The sequence below is a fragment of the Mycena indigotica genome, assembly GCF_014461135.1.
Source record: "Mycena indigotica strain 171206Taipei chromosome Unknown Mind.scaff0002, whole genome shotgun sequence".
NCBI classification, from domain to species: Eukaryota; Fungi; Basidiomycota; class Agaricomycetes; order Agaricales; family Mycenaceae; genus Mycena; species Mycena indigotica.
In genome coordinates, this window is record NW_023503001.1 from 3324279 (window position 1) to 3339567 (window position 15289).

Consider the following 15289-nt stretch of genomic DNA (forward strand, 5'->3'; position numbering starts at 1 on the left):
GTCGCGCTCCATATTTCCACTTGCCTACCATGTCTTACGCTGACGCCGCCTCAAAACATCTACCTCCTAATCAACCAAGAGCTGACCCTGCTCTCTTGAACACATCGCCTCCAACTGCTTCCCCTGGCATTGATCCAACCAAGAAAATCAACTTGGTCCCACCCAGCGACCCTGTCGGCCGTCGTAAACACACCAGACTCGACGAGACACGTGAGGAAGGCCTGTACATCTGGGAGTCCGCGAAGCACTATCTACTTCGTCCCGGTATTGCAGGTGAGTCCATTTCCCGACATCGTCACAGCCAATACAGACTTTTTTTCTAGGTGGATTGATTGGAATTGTCAATCTCGGTCTGCTCGGAGGTGCTGCCCGGGCGTTCTACGTGAACCCCAACTATCGTCGTGACACCACTGTCATTTCGAGTGTTGTGGCGACCTCGTTTGCTGTTTTGTTTGCTGAAGGGTTTGCGGCGGATGCGTACCGAAAGACGCCGGCTGGTCAGGAAGAGGAGCGCCGCGCCAGAGAGGAGGGTGCCGTAATCTATCGCCATGCAAAAGAGCAGATTCTGCGGCCGGGCACTCTGGGCGGGATAGTCGGCGTGTTGAACGTTGCAGCTTTGGGCACAATTGGTTGGTTTGCTTACGACAACTGGGACAGAACTTGGGATCGTCGTATTATAAGCGCCATTTCAGCCGGCCTTGCAGCGTTGTCCCTCGGTGAAGGGTAAGCAATTTGTGCCCTGGCTTCTTCTCCTTGCTCATTACGACGATGCAGCCTGTTGGCCGAAAAATACCGCGTTCAGAAGAACTAAACGACATGATAAGCTACTAGGGTATATTGTACTTGTAATGGACATTGAAACCCCCCACTTCAACTCTGGAGCACGTCGAGTCAACTTGATGTTTTTTGGGCGGCTTCAATTTCAAGCTTCAAGCTTGATCTTGGCGGTTGAGTAAAACCGTGCTTGGTGGCAGTTTAATCATAGTTTCATGCAAGTCGTCGACGACAATAATAAGGGAAATAGGATCCTTTACGGTAGCGACGAAATGAGTGGGTAGAGTACACTTGAAGTAGGGGGGCCTAGTGACATTGATAATAAAACATTGGATTTCTAAGGGTGGCCGTCGTTGTCGTCCACAGGTCAACAACGAGAACAAATGGAGGAAGAAAACCCGCGTGAAACTTAGATCTCGGCTGCAATGGCAAGATTAAAGTATGGGTGGTTCAGAGCGTCTCGAACGGTTATTCGTTGGCCAGGGTCGAATGCGAGGAGCTTCTGAACAAGATTGAGGAAGTTGCGGTTGACAACATCCGTTGGGGGAATCACGTCCTGCTTACAAGATCAGAGCAAGAAACGACCAGAGGCCTAAGTAGACGAACCGATAATGGACGAGTGGCGCGAACATCCTTTTTGCTCTGTCGAGAAGCCTTCGCTTTCGGCCAGTCAAGTCTAACGTTCTCTTTGAAGAATTCGGGTTTCGAGCGAGCCCCTGCACGCGCGAATCGTTCTGGCATCTTGCCCATGACCATCTCCATCATGGCAAGATGCTCTAAATTGTCATGGGTCTGGAAGAGTGCAACGCCGGTGAAGAATTCAACGAGTATACACCCAAGTGAATAAGCATCGCAAGGATAGGACCAACCAAGGCCTGAAAACAGCGGTCATTCAAGTGCTGACAGAGTAGGGAGGGTATAATCCACCTAGTATGATTTCTGGCGCCCGATAGTGTCTGGTGCAGACAACTGTCGAGTGGTACTCGTTCTCAAACGTCGCAGAGCCGAAATCGATCAGTCGTATTTCGGTGTTGAGCAATATCCGTTTGACTTTCGATGGAGCGCTCCGCTAAACAGATCGGTCAGAGTCATACGAGGAAGAAGACGAGCTAAGTCGGTACCTTGCCTGGGACGCTGATTTGGACATTCTTGTAGTCATTATGAACCAAGAGTATATTTTCCGGCTTTAAATCGGTGTGAATCAGGTGAAGATCGTGAAGAACTGTATCAAGGTCAGTAACGAACACTGTGAGAACTGGTTGGATGCCTACATGCGACACTGCCGAGCAGTTGACGAGCAAACGACTGGATGTGATGGCGGGGGAAAGGTGCGAAGTCGTTCTCCTTGAGAAAATCGTAGAGACACATGCCTAGCAGCTCAGAAACAAGACATATGTGGTTCTTGTGGTCGAACCAGTGCAGAAGATGGATGCATTTACTGTGAATTGGTCAGAATAGCGTGGGAAATGTGGCGGAGTAAACAGACTGTCGGTTGAGCGGATCCCGCTCTTTGAGCTTGTTGAGGACGCGAACCTCAATTTTGCTGGCGTCGCGGTACTTGGGAATGGCCCGGATGATCTTGATTGCCACCCTGCTGTCATTGACTGTGTCGACTGCCTCGACAACTTTGCCGAATGTTCCTTGCCCCAGTAGCTTGACGGTCCGGTCTGCAAATTAGATGATGAGCTGAGAGATAGAAAAGGGTAGGTAGGTCATACATCGGCGATAAATAAGGTCGTCAGGTTGGATGATATAATGACCCTCCTTGTCGTCGCATTGTGCGGGTCCTTTGGAAGTCTAGATGGCTTGTTAAGTGGGAGCACACTTGAGAATACAGAGGAAACACACATCGTCAGTAGCCGCAACACTTCTGCTGTCGTATGACTTGGTTTGTGGGACCGGAACGGCAGCCTTCTTGGGTGGAGGAGCTCGAAGTGGTTCCTCTACTTCTTTCTTGCGTTTCTTTGAAGGGGGCTGTACGATGGCAGATGTTGAGCTGGCGGCAGCTTCTGCTGCTGCTCTGGCTCGAGTTCGGATGGGGGCAGAGTAGGCGGGGGGTTGATATGAAGTCGAAAATGGGATTGACGGGGAAAGAGTAGTTGGAGGCGGTGGGGTGTCTTCAATGACGATGACTTCCCGAAGTTTGCCGTCGCTATCCACCTCCTGGACCTCGCTATAACTGACGGTATATTGGTGGGCGCGTTTGCGCTTGCGTGTAGCCAATGGAGGAGTGGGTAAGACCTGTGAGCCATTCGGTGCCGCCCCATGATATTGCGACAGCATAGAGGGCTGTAGGGCGTGGCCTACAAGCATCGTCTCCAACTCGTCGTCGTGGCAGGGGACAAGGAGTTGCAACCCGAAAACAGCGTCCACTCAACTCGCTATGTCACACTCGGCCACTCCACTTGTTCGTTCATCACACTCATATTTCATGCTCTTGCATCTAATTGTCCTTGTGTTTCCCACCTCACTCTAGAGTCTCCGCATCCTATTTTTTCCCGCCGATTTTTGGGTGCCACTTTCTGTTTTCCGACGCTGACAACGTATGTTTCCTTATTTGGATCTCTTACAAGTGCAAGTTGTGAAATCCACAACCCTGGGCAAGCACAATGCGGATTGATGGAGGACATCTGTCGGCTTCTTGGCCGAAGAGCTGCCGCAGCTCTCGATGCTACCGCGTACCCCACTATTATCATATCAAACGTCGCCGAAAAGCGTCACTCGGCGCCTTTTTCATGACACACTGCGACTCAGTTTGGTTCGTGCGTGTTTTCGGGTACGCATCCTACTATACGTTGGGTAGTCTTTCTTATACGTCCTTCAGACTGTTCGCGGTTGAAATGTCAATGTTCCGTGGGTCCTGAAAGGGCAAGTAAAGAACAATGGATCTTTGCTTGTTCAATTACTTACCACGCCGGCTCGCAACTCTTCCAGAGTTGGCATGATCCCCAATCGAAGCAGTTCTGTCGAGGCACTGACTACCGGGTCGTTTTGCATCCTGGCATCACAGATGAACACAAAATGAAACGCAAGGCAGGCAACTGACGAAGCTACGGCGACGACCTTATCGCTCTTGATGTAATAGGCAACGAACTAGAACAAAATTAATCTAATATTCGGTTCAATGTTACAACACCTGCCTTGTGCTCCTCGACATTGCCAGTAATGAAGACATCATCAAAACCCTGGCCGATTCCACAGTATCGGATGTTTTGGCCTTGGGCGCTCCAGAAGAAGGGGACCTTGACGAATGGCTGTGGTTTACCCGCAATAGTTTTACCTACAGCCCTTCCTTGATTCCCAGCAACCTAACGCATTCAGAGGAGAGGTGGCTACAACATTGCGGGAGCGTACATTCCAGTGCTCAATTCGTCTCAACTCGCCGGTTGGGTGTTGAGGATAATGGGCGATATCACCTAATATATGACAATCACTCAATCAAGCAAACGCTCAAACAAGCACCTACCAATAGCAAACACGTCCTCGTAACCAACAAGCTTCAAATGTTCGTCAACACGAACACCCCCATCTCGTTCAGTCGGCACACCACTCTCTTTCAGGAACTTCGTAGCGGGTGCAACACCAACAGCCATGACCACCAGATCGCATGGAAGTGTTTCCCCATTCACGACAACGCCAGTTGCAGTCGTCTCATCGTCTTCCTTTGTCACAATCTTGTCTGTCTTGGTCTGCAGATGGAACTTGACGCCTTGCGATTCGTGGAACTAGCGACTTTATGGTAAACAAATAGTCTACCACATTGCAAATCGAATACCTTTTGTAATGCCTTGCCAACTTCTTTACCAAGAACAAGTTCGAACGGCACCTCTTCCATACCAATCACATCAATTGAGGCAAGCTTGCGCTTGGCTACTGCAGCAACGAGCTCCAAACTGATGAAAGAGGATCCGATTACGACCAGCCTCTTGCCCTCTTTCGCCACTGGAAATGAGTATGATTAGAAATGTGTGGAGGGTAACATGGGGATTTCACCTGTGTCAATCTTCTTAGCATCGTCAACACCCCTCAAAGTAAACACATTTTGGGCATCTGCTCCGGGAATCGGGAGTTTCCTCGGCTCACCGCCCGGCGCGAGAACCAGCTTCTCATACGAGACAGTTTCTTTCCCGTCGTCGAGAACAACTTGCTTCTTGTCGAAGTCGATTGAAGTGGCAGTCTATGAGCAAAGCAACCGAGATAGGAAGCAAGTCCAGGAAACTCGGAAGAAACTTACAACTCCGACACGAATATTGGTTGCATATTGAATTTTCAATACCGATGCAGTTCGGTACTCGAGTTTGGAGACGTCGGACATGAGCGATTTGCTCAATTTAGTGCTGCCAATTATTAATATCTTGCCAGCATGGGTCAGAGATGCTCACCGGTCTACGGGCGTGTGTTTCTCCTTGGTAAGAATGGTGATGGGACCTTTGTATCCGTTCTGCGGAGCAAGGATAGGTGACAAATAACTGGTAGAGCAAGTGTACCTCTCTTAGACTCTCGACGGTATGAAAAGCTCCTGATCCGCCGCCTACGATGACCACTCCTCGTCCCGCGCTGACATCAGTGGCATCGACGAGCGTTGGAGGACGGGCCATATTGGATTTGAGTGTGTTCGCTGGGTCTGCACTAACATGGATCTGCCCGTTAGTGATTTTGACGCCAAACGAGTGAAGGGCGTCAGGCGCTGGCGCGTCCTCTGAGGTTTTAAGTGAGCACATCACAGTGGATCAGAGTCATATGTAAGAGTACCGATGTCGCCGTTGCAAACGTTAAAGCACGCTAATCGAATCTCTCGCAAATGGAGTAACTGCGATATGGGACAGCAACATACCGCCATGCCATGGACTGCAGCTACTTGTTAGTTTCAGTCACTGATAACAGACAATGAACGCGCCAAACAACCCTCCCATCAGCAGCCAGAACACCTTTAGCCAAGGGTGCTCCATAGTGAGTGCAAAACGCGCTAGTTGCATAGACTTTGTCGCCTAGTCGCGATAAGAGAACCTTGAGAATGCTCATAAACAGTTCCTGGAGCAAGCCTTCGAGGAGCTGACTTTTCCCTCACCCTCACCGAACGCAACTTCTTTCCTATGTGAATGTATTCGGTCAGGCTATGGCCTTAGTTTGGTCCTGCTTACATCTGGCCATCTTTGAGGTCGGCTTCGGGCAGGACTGCAATCGTTGTCGACATCGAGATTCTTCTTGAATGTCGCTGGAGAGGTGACAATAATGAGTGCGATCCTGGGACTCTGATGAAAGACCTGAACGGGGAGGCAAAGCGCATGAATGATGTCACTCCGAGTCCACCAACCAGCTGCCGAGGAATTCAAAAGATTGATGTGGGTTCAAGTTTTGTCTCCTTCAAGGCTTGAAAAGTACATACACCTAAAACTACACGTCTGCCATTCCTACCCAATTCTACGATGCAGTGTCCTCGCATATACTGGACAATATATCCCGCCATTCTAACCAAGATAACAAGAGGAGTCGAATAACCAATCAGGGCACTGGTATTATGGGAACAGCAGCTTTCTCTGCTGGCGCAATGACCGCAACAACAACGGATATATCTATAGGGTAGTTGTAAGGAACCTCAGAAATTGACAATACCAAGTGGCGTACCATCATTTTTTCCACCAGAAAATTCTCTGCCTGCTTCCCTAGCACGACGACCAAACGGCGTCTCATCCTCGACGGAGTTGAATGGATCGCTCAACAAGGAAACTGCAGGTGCACTGGCAGCCATTGCACAAGGTTGTCCACCAGAAGCGCGTCGAGTTGCGACCCTCCTTGCACGTGAGCACAAAGCTTCGCTCAACATACCCGCCAAAGTTCGCCGTCGTAGCCGCGATTGATCAGCAAAATCCTGTGAGTGTATAGTGGAAGGAGAAGTTGCGAAAGCCTTGGAGACACGTGCAACTTCTTCGAGAATATCTTCGTCCCAAAGGTTGTCGCCGAGCCCGTCACTGGCCAAGATGAGAATGTCACCAGCACGGACTGGTAGCGTGAACACTCGGGCCGCAGACCCTGGTGTTACTTCGCCTGTTGTTGAGGGACCCGCGACTGGGGTACCAATCAACTGGGACCACCAGCCAGTTGTGCTCCCTGTGGACGTCGTACCAGTAGCGGGAGTAGCCGCGCTGAGTTGAACGGGTGTGTTCCATCTCCACCACATTTCTTCGCTCCGCCAGGCTATTGCCCCATCGCGGACAAGCATACCCATGCAATCTCCTAAGTGGGCGATTTTTAGAACAGGCGTTAGGCCGTCACCTGCAGCATCCGGATGGGGTGCATCGACGACGTCAAATAGACCAAGCCCGCCATCCACGCCAACATCAACCCGATTGGGAAGGGAGCCGTTTGCAGGGACGTAATCCAACACGGCGACAAGAGCAGTGCTCCCTCCAGCACGTAGAGGAACTGTGGTTGTCTCTGATATTGGGGAAGAGAAAGGAGTCCAAGACGTCGGACTTTTGGTTGGATCTGGCGAAGGGGCTGGGTCATTGGGTATTGCCACAACATGGGCCTTGAGTGTCCTCTCGTAAGCCCGTTCCAGTATGTTCAGTACGTCGATTCCTTCCGCCAACTCCTCCAGCTCTGCCTCCAATTCGGCAGCAAGATCTTCCGACTCTTCGATATCAGATTCGTCTCGCCAAGGATCGAACAAAGGAGTGTATGAGGAAGAGGAAGCAAAAGTGGTCGGATCATATGCGGAGTTAACAGAGTTATGTGGCCGATATGGTGGAGCCTCCCATGGAGCAACGATGGGAGGTTGTGAGGAAGGCGCATGTCGAGCTGCGCGGTCAACTTCATCTGCACAAAAATGCATTAACCTTCGAGCAAACAATGCTGAGGCACTGGGACCCGTCGTAGGTGCTTTTTATCAAAGAATCTGGTAAGCAAAACCTGGAAGGAGAATAAATTTCGGCATACCAAGATGTTTGACTCGTGCCCATCCACCGACCCCATCTGCTACTCCCATTGCATTCTCGTGGACAAAATAGGCGTCCTCCCCAACTTGTACAGCCATTGGTGCATCAGTTGCCTGGGTGTGAACCGTTCGCGAGCGGTGACCACGTTTAGGGATTCCATATGCGCCGATATCGAGAGTGTAACGCGGGCCTTTCCGTCGATGAGGTTTTGAACCGCTCGCATGCGAGGAGTTAGCTTGATTTGCCTTCCTCCCAGGAGAGTAGGGAAATAAGAGAGCAAGTTGGGCAGGGTGTGGAGGTTGGGATGTCTGTGTATGTGGGGCAGCAAGTGCAAGTGGAGCATGCGTTGGGTGAGAATTTTGACCGTTATTTGGGCCTTCAACTTCAGCACGTGCCTCTACAGGCAGGCGGTGGGTTGATAGACGAGCATTGGGTGGGGGAGGAGGAGCAGAGGCATCGAAGAACGATGAGAGTGAGGTTGGATTGGTGTAGAGTGACCGTGAGGCAGAGTTGGAGCGGACACGACCAACTGTGGCTCTTGGGAAGAATTTCATGGACATCGCGAGCGAGGGCAGACGAGGCAATCGGTGCCAGACCTACGACGGTCGTCGTCCGAATGAAGCCGGCAAAAATGACTACGTGACTTGATGTGACGTCATGAAAGGCTCCGGTCTTCCCCGCATCGGGACGGCTCTCCAGACCTCTCAATTCATCTCAATTGCACGCATGCATCGTTCGTCTCTCTCGATGATAGGTATACTTATTCTTGCCCATCTTACCACAATCAGACATACGTAGTCGCTCCAAATTTCGTCGGCTTCAGCAACGAGCGGAGGCTGCCCCCGTTTTGGGACTTGCAAAGAGTGGCCGACCGGGAATTCTTGTTGTTCAAGGGACCAAGAGCGCAATATCTGCTTTTCTGGAAGGTGCGCGAAGTAAGTTTGGTGATGTATCCAAAGTTGTTTCTGCTCATAGCACTCGTTGCAGGCTTGCGTTACCTCGACTTCCACCACATCGCCACCCGGCCCTTGAATGCCGACGTCAACCTCATGATCAACTTGAAGTCTGGCCTTGTCGAGGTCAACAGAGTAAAGGACCTCGTTCAGGCACTTGAGTCAATCGGACTCAAAGAGTGGTTTCGGACAGAAATGCATATGGGCAAAGATTTCAGTTCTAGTCATGATTCTTCTGCCTTGGACAAGTGTAGGTAAAGCTTCCTTCAGCCTCCTTCATCACCTCGCAAGTCTCGCAATAGAAATCATATCGTCATCTTCGTTGGTGCTGAAATATACGTTTTTTAGGAAAACGTCTCCCACCTTGCTCGGTGTCAATTGAAAGCAAAAAGAAATACCGATAGACTTGCCAACCAATGCATCGGCCCAGCGCTCACCCCTCCCTGCACAATCGAAGATATGCATAGCGGCATCTGCGTCTCTGATATAGTTGGCTCGTCCGTTTTCACCACCAAATCTCTGGGGTCAATCTTGAACTGTTTCCCACCAAACCCGAGGGAGACCGTGGCCGTATTATTGCACGGAATCCTCCAAGCCGATGTCGTATTATCAAACGAAGCCCCTGGAATCGCCGCATGGATTGCCTCAACATCCTGCAAACACTATCATCTTAGTGGACACGTAAAATGTGCTGACACACTGGTTTGGGTGCGATGAAGAGAGTCTATCAACACCAAAAGATTAGCTTGGTGTCAACGCTGCTTGATGGAACCACATACGGTTCCAGTGTCGAATATGCAACTGCGCCGACGAATCGCAAGGTGTTTTCGATTAACCTTGCCCGCATGTTATCGTCTTTCGTCACGGGCCAAAAATACTTGCCTGGATTCCATCCAAGTCAGCTTCCCAGAAGCCACCTTTGTTCACGTTCTTAACGTTGACCAATGTCCGCGAATTGTATTTGGATGGGTCAAGACCGCCAACAGTCATTTCACCGTCATTGACGCCGTCTAAAAGGCGCGAAATCTTGTACGAAACAATTCTTTTGGTGATGAAACGAGCAGCCCGCAGTGCGTTGAGGAAGGTGGAAGCAGGTTGCATCGAGAGGTTCTGACTGGATCAATGACATTGTCGGAGGGATCGTGGGTTTACCTTACCTGTTTCCCGCATCCCAACACGCCATCCAACGGAATGTTGTCCCTACACAGAATCAAAATGACGAGGCATCAACGTTCCAAGGACCCACGAACGCTGTGAACTCGGAACTCTCATTATAGGCCACGCCGAAAGTATGGTTTGCCAACCTCATCTTGCCAGCGAACACAACATGGTCTTGAACGAGAAGGCCGCTTACAGCGCCACTCCCATATGTGATGCTCCATGTCGTGTTGGTTGGCCGAAAGGTCGAGCTACTCTGGCTCCCTAAGAATTGATGGTCACCCTGTAGAACGATCAGGTTTAGTTGGTGCATTTTTGAACCTTACGCATCCACCCCCCACATCCGACCGACAACCTTCACCACCAACCCAAAAATCACCAGAGCCCGAATCAACGAGGAGATTGAATGGACGAGGAGGAGTCCCAATGGATATGACAGCCATATAACCAATATCCTGCCCTCTTCGTTCTGTCAACCCTCAACAGTAATATAAGAAGGCAGGGACCATACTCAATGTCCAATCCAGCAGAGTGTGCATGTTTTGCGGGGTGTGATTTGGTCACTTCCAAATCTGAGACACGAGAATGACTTTCTACCGACTTTCCGTGATATGACGAGAAGGTGGTATCGGCATTATTATCTGTAGCGCTGGTCGTAGTGCTACTATTGAGACCGTCAGAAGCCATTTCCGGCCCTGAATCTTCATCAGCGAGTAGAGTACGTCGATGACGGCCGCGAAAGTATTTTCTATTGCGAGGTGATTCGGAGCGAGACGATTCAGACATCATAGCAAGGCGACGAGTGGCATACTCGACGTGTCGTCGATGCGTCTTTATATGTATCGGGTTTTAGATGTTCGTTGGCAGTCACGCAGATATTACTCACCGCCATGGTACTAAGCGGTAAGCCGTCAGCATCTAAAGGTATGCTCCCAGGTAGCTTTATGAGTGGAATAGCGATAAATGAACTCGAGGGGGGAAGTGTCGTGGCTGAAGAGAATGTGGAAGTGGTGGTGAGGATGCGATTCAAGGTGAGGAGGTATGCCAGGCGGAACGCGACCATGACTGCTACACGCGTGTAAATCTAAAGAGAGTAAGGTGGAATGGCGGCGAGATACAAATTGTGAGGCGACTGTCATTTGGCTTTCAACCTGTGTCGCAGAAAACAGGGGCTCATATCCAAATATAGATACCGTGTGGCAATCCACACTCGAGTCAAACTGGAATACGAGAGGAACGACAATGACGCATCTTGTACCTTCGCCCAAGTAGCCGTCGTGCAGGTTAATCCGAGTTAAAATTCAAGAATAGCCATCAATGTCACATTCATTTGCAGTGTCGATCACGTTCCTTTTGTGCCCCCGGCCAACCAGAACCACGTTTTCGAGCCTGACGAAGCTTAATCCTTTCACTCGCCCCAGTAAGGGCTGATACGAAGTCCAATCTGTGATGGAGGTCGACGAGGAAGATTCAAGAAAAGGTGGCGAACCAGGAAGCGAGTCGGCTGCGACCGTCCAAAAGAATGGGCTGGAGAAGAATACAAGCTCAGAGTTGCTTGATCGGACAGAAGAAGCTCAGCCAGTTCTCGTAAGGCCATCTAGTCCGCACTCTATCCTTCACCCACAACCATCATCTCCAATGCCTCCAAAGTCCCCCGACACCTCTTCCCGTGCACTCAATGTTACCGATGCGCTATCCTATCTTGACGCCGTCAAGACTGAGTTTCATAACCAGGTGCGCCCTTCTTTGTTCGCCTGAACCTGTCTGACGACCGCGTTTAGCCAGAGGTCTATAATAGGTTTCTCGACATCATGAAAGATTTCAAGAGCCAAGTGTACGTCGCCACTCTTCTCCGTTATCTCTGTTTTACCTAGTTTTTCCCAGAATCGACACACCTGGCGTCATTCAGCGCGTTTCGCAACTTTTTCAGGGGAACCGTATGCTCATCCAAGGCTTCAACACCTTCTTGCCCAACGGCTATCGTATTGACGTCTCCCGTAACACAGAAGAGCCTTACACCATAACTGTCACAACCCCACAAGGAACCCAAACAACTAACTCGAACTTTGTGGCCAGACGCGAGCCTACCCACTTTGCCCCCACACCTACCCTTCCTCCCATTGCCGGGTCGTCGTCGCGGTCACGCACTCCCACCTACCATCACCAATCTCAATTCGAACATCCCGCTCCCCAGCTCCTGCCACCAGTCAATGTTACAGCATATCCGCCTGCACATAGCAGGACGTCTGAGAAAGCACAGCAGCCTCCGGGAGAATTCAACCATGCCATGCAGTATTTGAATAAAATAAAGGCTCGCTATGCGGATGACCCCGGCACTTACAAACAATTCCTCGATATTCTTCAGCAATACCAGAAAGAACAAAAGCATCTACATGAGGTGGGCCTCCTCATACTTCGAACTACTGTCTGACCGCGATTTAGTCCCAAGTTCACGTCCAGGTTCAGCATCTGTTCAAGGATGCGCCTGACCTTTTAGGTGAATTCAAGGCTTTTTTACCGGAAATCAGTGCCGGGCAAAACATGGTTGTATTCCCTCAACCGCCCTCTTTATGGCCGCAGCCCGATGTTCCAGAGAGATCTAAGAAGTCTACGCAACCTCCTGCAAAGCGAAAAAAGAAAGCGGAGAAAGATACTACTCCAGTCCCCCCAGCTAAGCCAGCTGCTCGAGTACGTGGCGATTTTACAAATCCCAAATATATTCAAACATTCTTATCATAGCCAACGAAGAAAGCGAAGCACCACCACAAACCAGAGCCAGGCTCCCCTTCATCTTTGACATACGTTGGCCATTCTCCCCCGCCCACTCATATGCCACCGCCAGCCATGTCGCAACAACAAATCCAACAACAGCCGCTACCTGCTGGTACCGACAAGCTGCTTTTCTTCGATCGCGCTAAGAAAACATTGGAGAATCGCCAGATGTACGACGATTTCTTGAAACTTCTCAGTCTATTCTCGAAGGAGGTGATTGATATGAAGACTCTCATTGCCCGGACTCAAGACGCATTCTTGGGTGATGGAGAGTTGATGGACGAGTTCAAGGAACTTGTTGGGTGGGACGACCAGACCGAGGAAAAGGGCCCGCCTGGCAGCGTGCGAACCGGCCCGCCAGAGGCCTTATCAGCTTTACCGATGGGTGATGGGGAAGGTCCGAGTTATCGGAGACTACCAGATAGCGTATGCCGATCTTGAAAGCCTCTTGATTTACCGTGCTGACAGTTGTATAGGAAGCCCGTCTCGCTTGTTCAGGGCGGGATGAACTTTGTCGCTCAGTCCTGAATGATGAATGGGTTTCACATCCAACCTGGGCCTCGGAGGATGCAGGATTTGTTTCGCACAAGAAAAACTCATTCGAAGAAGCTCTCCACAAGAGCGAAGACGAACGCCATGAATTTCACGTGCAGATCACTGCCCTCGGTCGCACCATCGCCCACTTTGAGCCACTTGCGCTTCGTATTGATGAAATGTCAGGGGATGAACGCGCCTCTTTTCGTCTCAAATCAGATTTTGGTGGGTCGGGGAAATACTTATATCATCGCATTATCAAGAAAATCTACGGTCGTGATGGCGGTAACGAAATCATATCGGCGCTCCAAGACCAACCAGCTGTCACGGTTCCTCTTGTCCTTATGCGGTTGAAACAGAAGGACGAGGAATGGCGGCGGGCACAACGTGAATGGTCTCGAACATGGCGGGAGGTCGATGCCAAAAACTTTTACAAGAGCCTCGACCACCAAGGAATCAATTTCAAGCAAAACGACAAGAAGAATATCACTGCTAAATATTTCGTCGCAGACATCGAAGCCCAGAAAAGCTCACAAGATCAAGGGTGGTCTGGCCCCAGCCCTGCCCCTCCCCAACTCGAGTTCACCTTTGCCGACATCTCCGTTTTACACGATGCCCTCAAGATGGTTTATTCGTTTTTAGACCACGCCGGTGCCCAGTATAGTGCTCTCGAACGTCGTGGAATGGAAACTTGGCTACGGAGATTCGTACCATTGCTCTGCCAGTTCCCTGCTGTTGAGTTTAATGCAGCTTGTGGGCCCATCGAAGGCATGGTACCTGATGACCCAGTTGAACCCCCGCGAAGTGGTCGCCGGTCTACTGGAAGCGCTTATTCAGCCTCCATTGGCGGCGTTCATGCAGGTGATCTGCGCAAGAAACTCCTCAAGACGGCTCAGGAAAAGAACGACCTGGCCGCTGTATCCAGAGCCGAATCGCCAGTGCCTCCAGACGACACCGAGACCTGGATCAAAGAAACAACTCATCTTGTCCCGGAACCAGTGAACGGACACTCTGTCTCTTCCAAAAGACCTTTCTTTGCGAACACTACGTTTTATACGTTATTCAGGCTACTTCAGGTTCGTCTCATCTTTGCCTCCAACGGCCCATTTAGTCATATATATGACAGTTGCTCTATTCACGGCTCGAAAGTTGTAAGATAATTGGTGCAAGGCTGGCTGATGAGCAGCATATGTCACTTCTGGCCAATCCAGTCGCTGCCGCACTTGGACTGGACGATCCTGCAGGGCCGCCTGTTGTTTTGGCCCAGACTGTTTTGCCATTAGCCGCCAGCTTGCCTCCAGGCAGTTCTCAACCCGCGAATGTTGTCTATATGTACCTTTTGCACGCTTGCGAAAAGGTATTTGACAACGATTTGGACCAACTCACCTTCGAAGAGCACATGCGATGGTTCTTCGGGGAAAAGGTCAGACAACTTCAGATGATGCAGATTGGCTATTCTTATTCGCAGTAGGCATATCACCTCTTTACCTTGGACAAGGTAATTGCCGCATTGGTAAAACAAGTTCAACAAATCATTGGGGACAACAAGTGTCAAGAGTTGTGGACATCACTGCAGAACGTGAATGCTGTCGTAGCCGATGGAATTCCTATGACCGATACAGACATCGTAAGGTATCGAAGGGAGGCAGAACGCTACGTTGGCCAGGATGACCACTTATATCGGATGGAATGGGTCCGCGAAACCAAGACTATGCGTGTGTTCTTGGTCAGCAACGACGACCCCAGTGTCAATGGTGGTGACAGGTGGCGAGAGTATGTTTCGACCTATGTTATGCGTCACCCCACGGAATGGATACCGCTCCCACCGTCCGCAGAAGAAGATGACGACCGAATACCACCAACCACCAGTTTGTTCCTGAAGCGGTCAGCATACGTTATACTTGATTTGATTATTTGCTCAGTACTGTTAGGACACGAAGCACTAGAGACGTAGATCGTGCAACCCTAGTCGGAGAGTCGATGTGTGTTCGGATTCAGCATCCAACTTACAAGATTGTGTATGAGGCTGGCACGGAAGATGTCATCTGGTCTTCAAGAGTCAGAGTGGAGTCACGTGTCAATGTTGCGATGGAGCGTAGAAGACAACTATTAGCTGAGCGTTTTGCGTAGAATGGTTTTTTTTGCCTGGTGTAGCTCTTTGTT

General features: G+C 50.3%; 7 protein-coding genes across 7 annotated transcripts; 3 read left to right on the top strand and 4 right to left on the bottom strand.

Annotated features, from left to right (window-relative positions):
• Positions 1 to 23: 23 nt before the first annotated feature.
• Positions 24 to 811, top strand: MIND_00223100 (uncharacterized protein; the record flags this gene model as incomplete). Its single annotated transcript, XM_037359121.1, has 3 exons — positions 24 to 273; positions 324 to 723; positions 775 to 811. The coding sequence occupies exons 1-3, from the start codon at positions 30 to 32 to the stop codon at positions 809 to 811; spliced, it is 681 nt and encodes a 226-aa protein (XP_037224216.1). The 5' UTR covers positions 24 to 29.
• A 372-nt stretch (positions 812 to 1183) lies between these two features.
• On the bottom strand, positions 1184 to 3147 carry MIND_00223200 (uncharacterized protein; the record flags this gene model as incomplete). The annotated part of the gene is made up of 8 exons (XM_037359122.1): positions 2623 to 3147; positions 2493 to 2571; positions 2261 to 2441; positions 2046 to 2212; positions 1896 to 1996; positions 1702 to 1843; positions 1381 to 1649; positions 1184 to 1330 (listed from the first exon to the last, which is right to left on the bottom strand). Exons 1-8 carry the CDS (start codon positions 3085 to 3087, stop codon positions 1184 to 1186), a joined length of 1551 nt encoding a protein of 516 aa, XP_037224217.1. The 5' UTR covers positions 3088 to 3147.
• Positions 3148 to 3583: 436 nt separating this feature from the next.
• MIND_00223300 (uncharacterized protein) lies at positions 3584 to 6049 on the bottom strand (the record flags this gene model as incomplete). Its single annotated transcript, XM_037359123.1, has 15 exons — positions 5916 to 6049; positions 5832 to 5865; positions 5661 to 5781; positions 5527 to 5622; positions 5262 to 5473; positions 5157 to 5215; positions 5009 to 5111; positions 4768 to 4951; positions 4550 to 4716; positions 4241 to 4499; positions 4129 to 4190; positions 3906 to 4082; positions 3821 to 3867; positions 3685 to 3772; positions 3584 to 3634 (listed from the first exon to the last, which is right to left on the bottom strand). Exons 1-15 carry the CDS (start codon positions 5966 to 5968, stop codon positions 3584 to 3586), a joined length of 1713 nt encoding a protein of 570 aa, XP_037224218.1. The 5' UTR covers positions 5969 to 6049.
• A 227-nt stretch (positions 6050 to 6276) lies between these two features.
• On the bottom strand, positions 6277 to 8269 carry MIND_00223400 (Protein phosphatase; the record flags this gene model as incomplete). The annotated part of the gene is made up of 3 exons (XM_037359124.1): positions 6277 to 6347; positions 6400 to 7653; positions 7711 to 8269. 3 exons carry the CDS (start codon positions 8267 to 8269, stop codon positions 6277 to 6279), a joined length of 1884 nt encoding a protein of 627 aa, XP_037224219.1.
• Positions 8270 to 8366: 97 nt separating this feature from the next.
• MIND_00223500 (uncharacterized protein) lies at positions 8367 to 8920 on the top strand (the record flags this gene model as incomplete). The annotated part of the gene is made up of 3 exons (XM_037359125.1): positions 8367 to 8442; positions 8498 to 8635; positions 8685 to 8920. 3 exons carry the CDS (start codon positions 8367 to 8369, stop codon positions 8918 to 8920), a joined length of 450 nt encoding a protein of 149 aa, XP_037224220.1.
• Positions 8921 to 8941: 21 nt separating this feature from the next.
• Positions 8942 to 10883, bottom strand: MIND_00223600 (Aspartic peptidase A1; the record flags this gene model as incomplete). The annotated part of the gene is made up of 6 exons (XM_037359126.1): positions 8942 to 9772; positions 9815 to 9862; positions 9913 to 10103; positions 10147 to 10282; positions 10332 to 10651; positions 10707 to 10883. 6 exons carry the CDS (start codon positions 10881 to 10883, stop codon positions 9673 to 9675), a joined length of 972 nt encoding a protein of 323 aa, XP_037224221.1. The 3' UTR covers positions 8942 to 9672.
• Positions 10884 to 11269: 386 nt separating this feature from the next.
• On the top strand, positions 11270 to 15256 carry MIND_00223700 (Histone deacetylase complex, SIN3 component; the record flags this gene model as incomplete). Its single annotated transcript, XM_037359127.1, has 9 exons — positions 11270 to 11554; positions 11602 to 11654; positions 11705 to 12218; positions 12263 to 12508; positions 12560 to 13018; positions 13069 to 14202; positions 14253 to 14549; positions 14598 to 15010; positions 15058 to 15256. The coding sequence occupies 9 exons, from the start codon at positions 11270 to 11272 to the stop codon at positions 15254 to 15256; spliced, it is 3600 nt and encodes a 1199-aa protein (XP_037224222.1).
• Between the last annotated feature and the right edge of the window lie 33 nt (positions 15257 to 15289).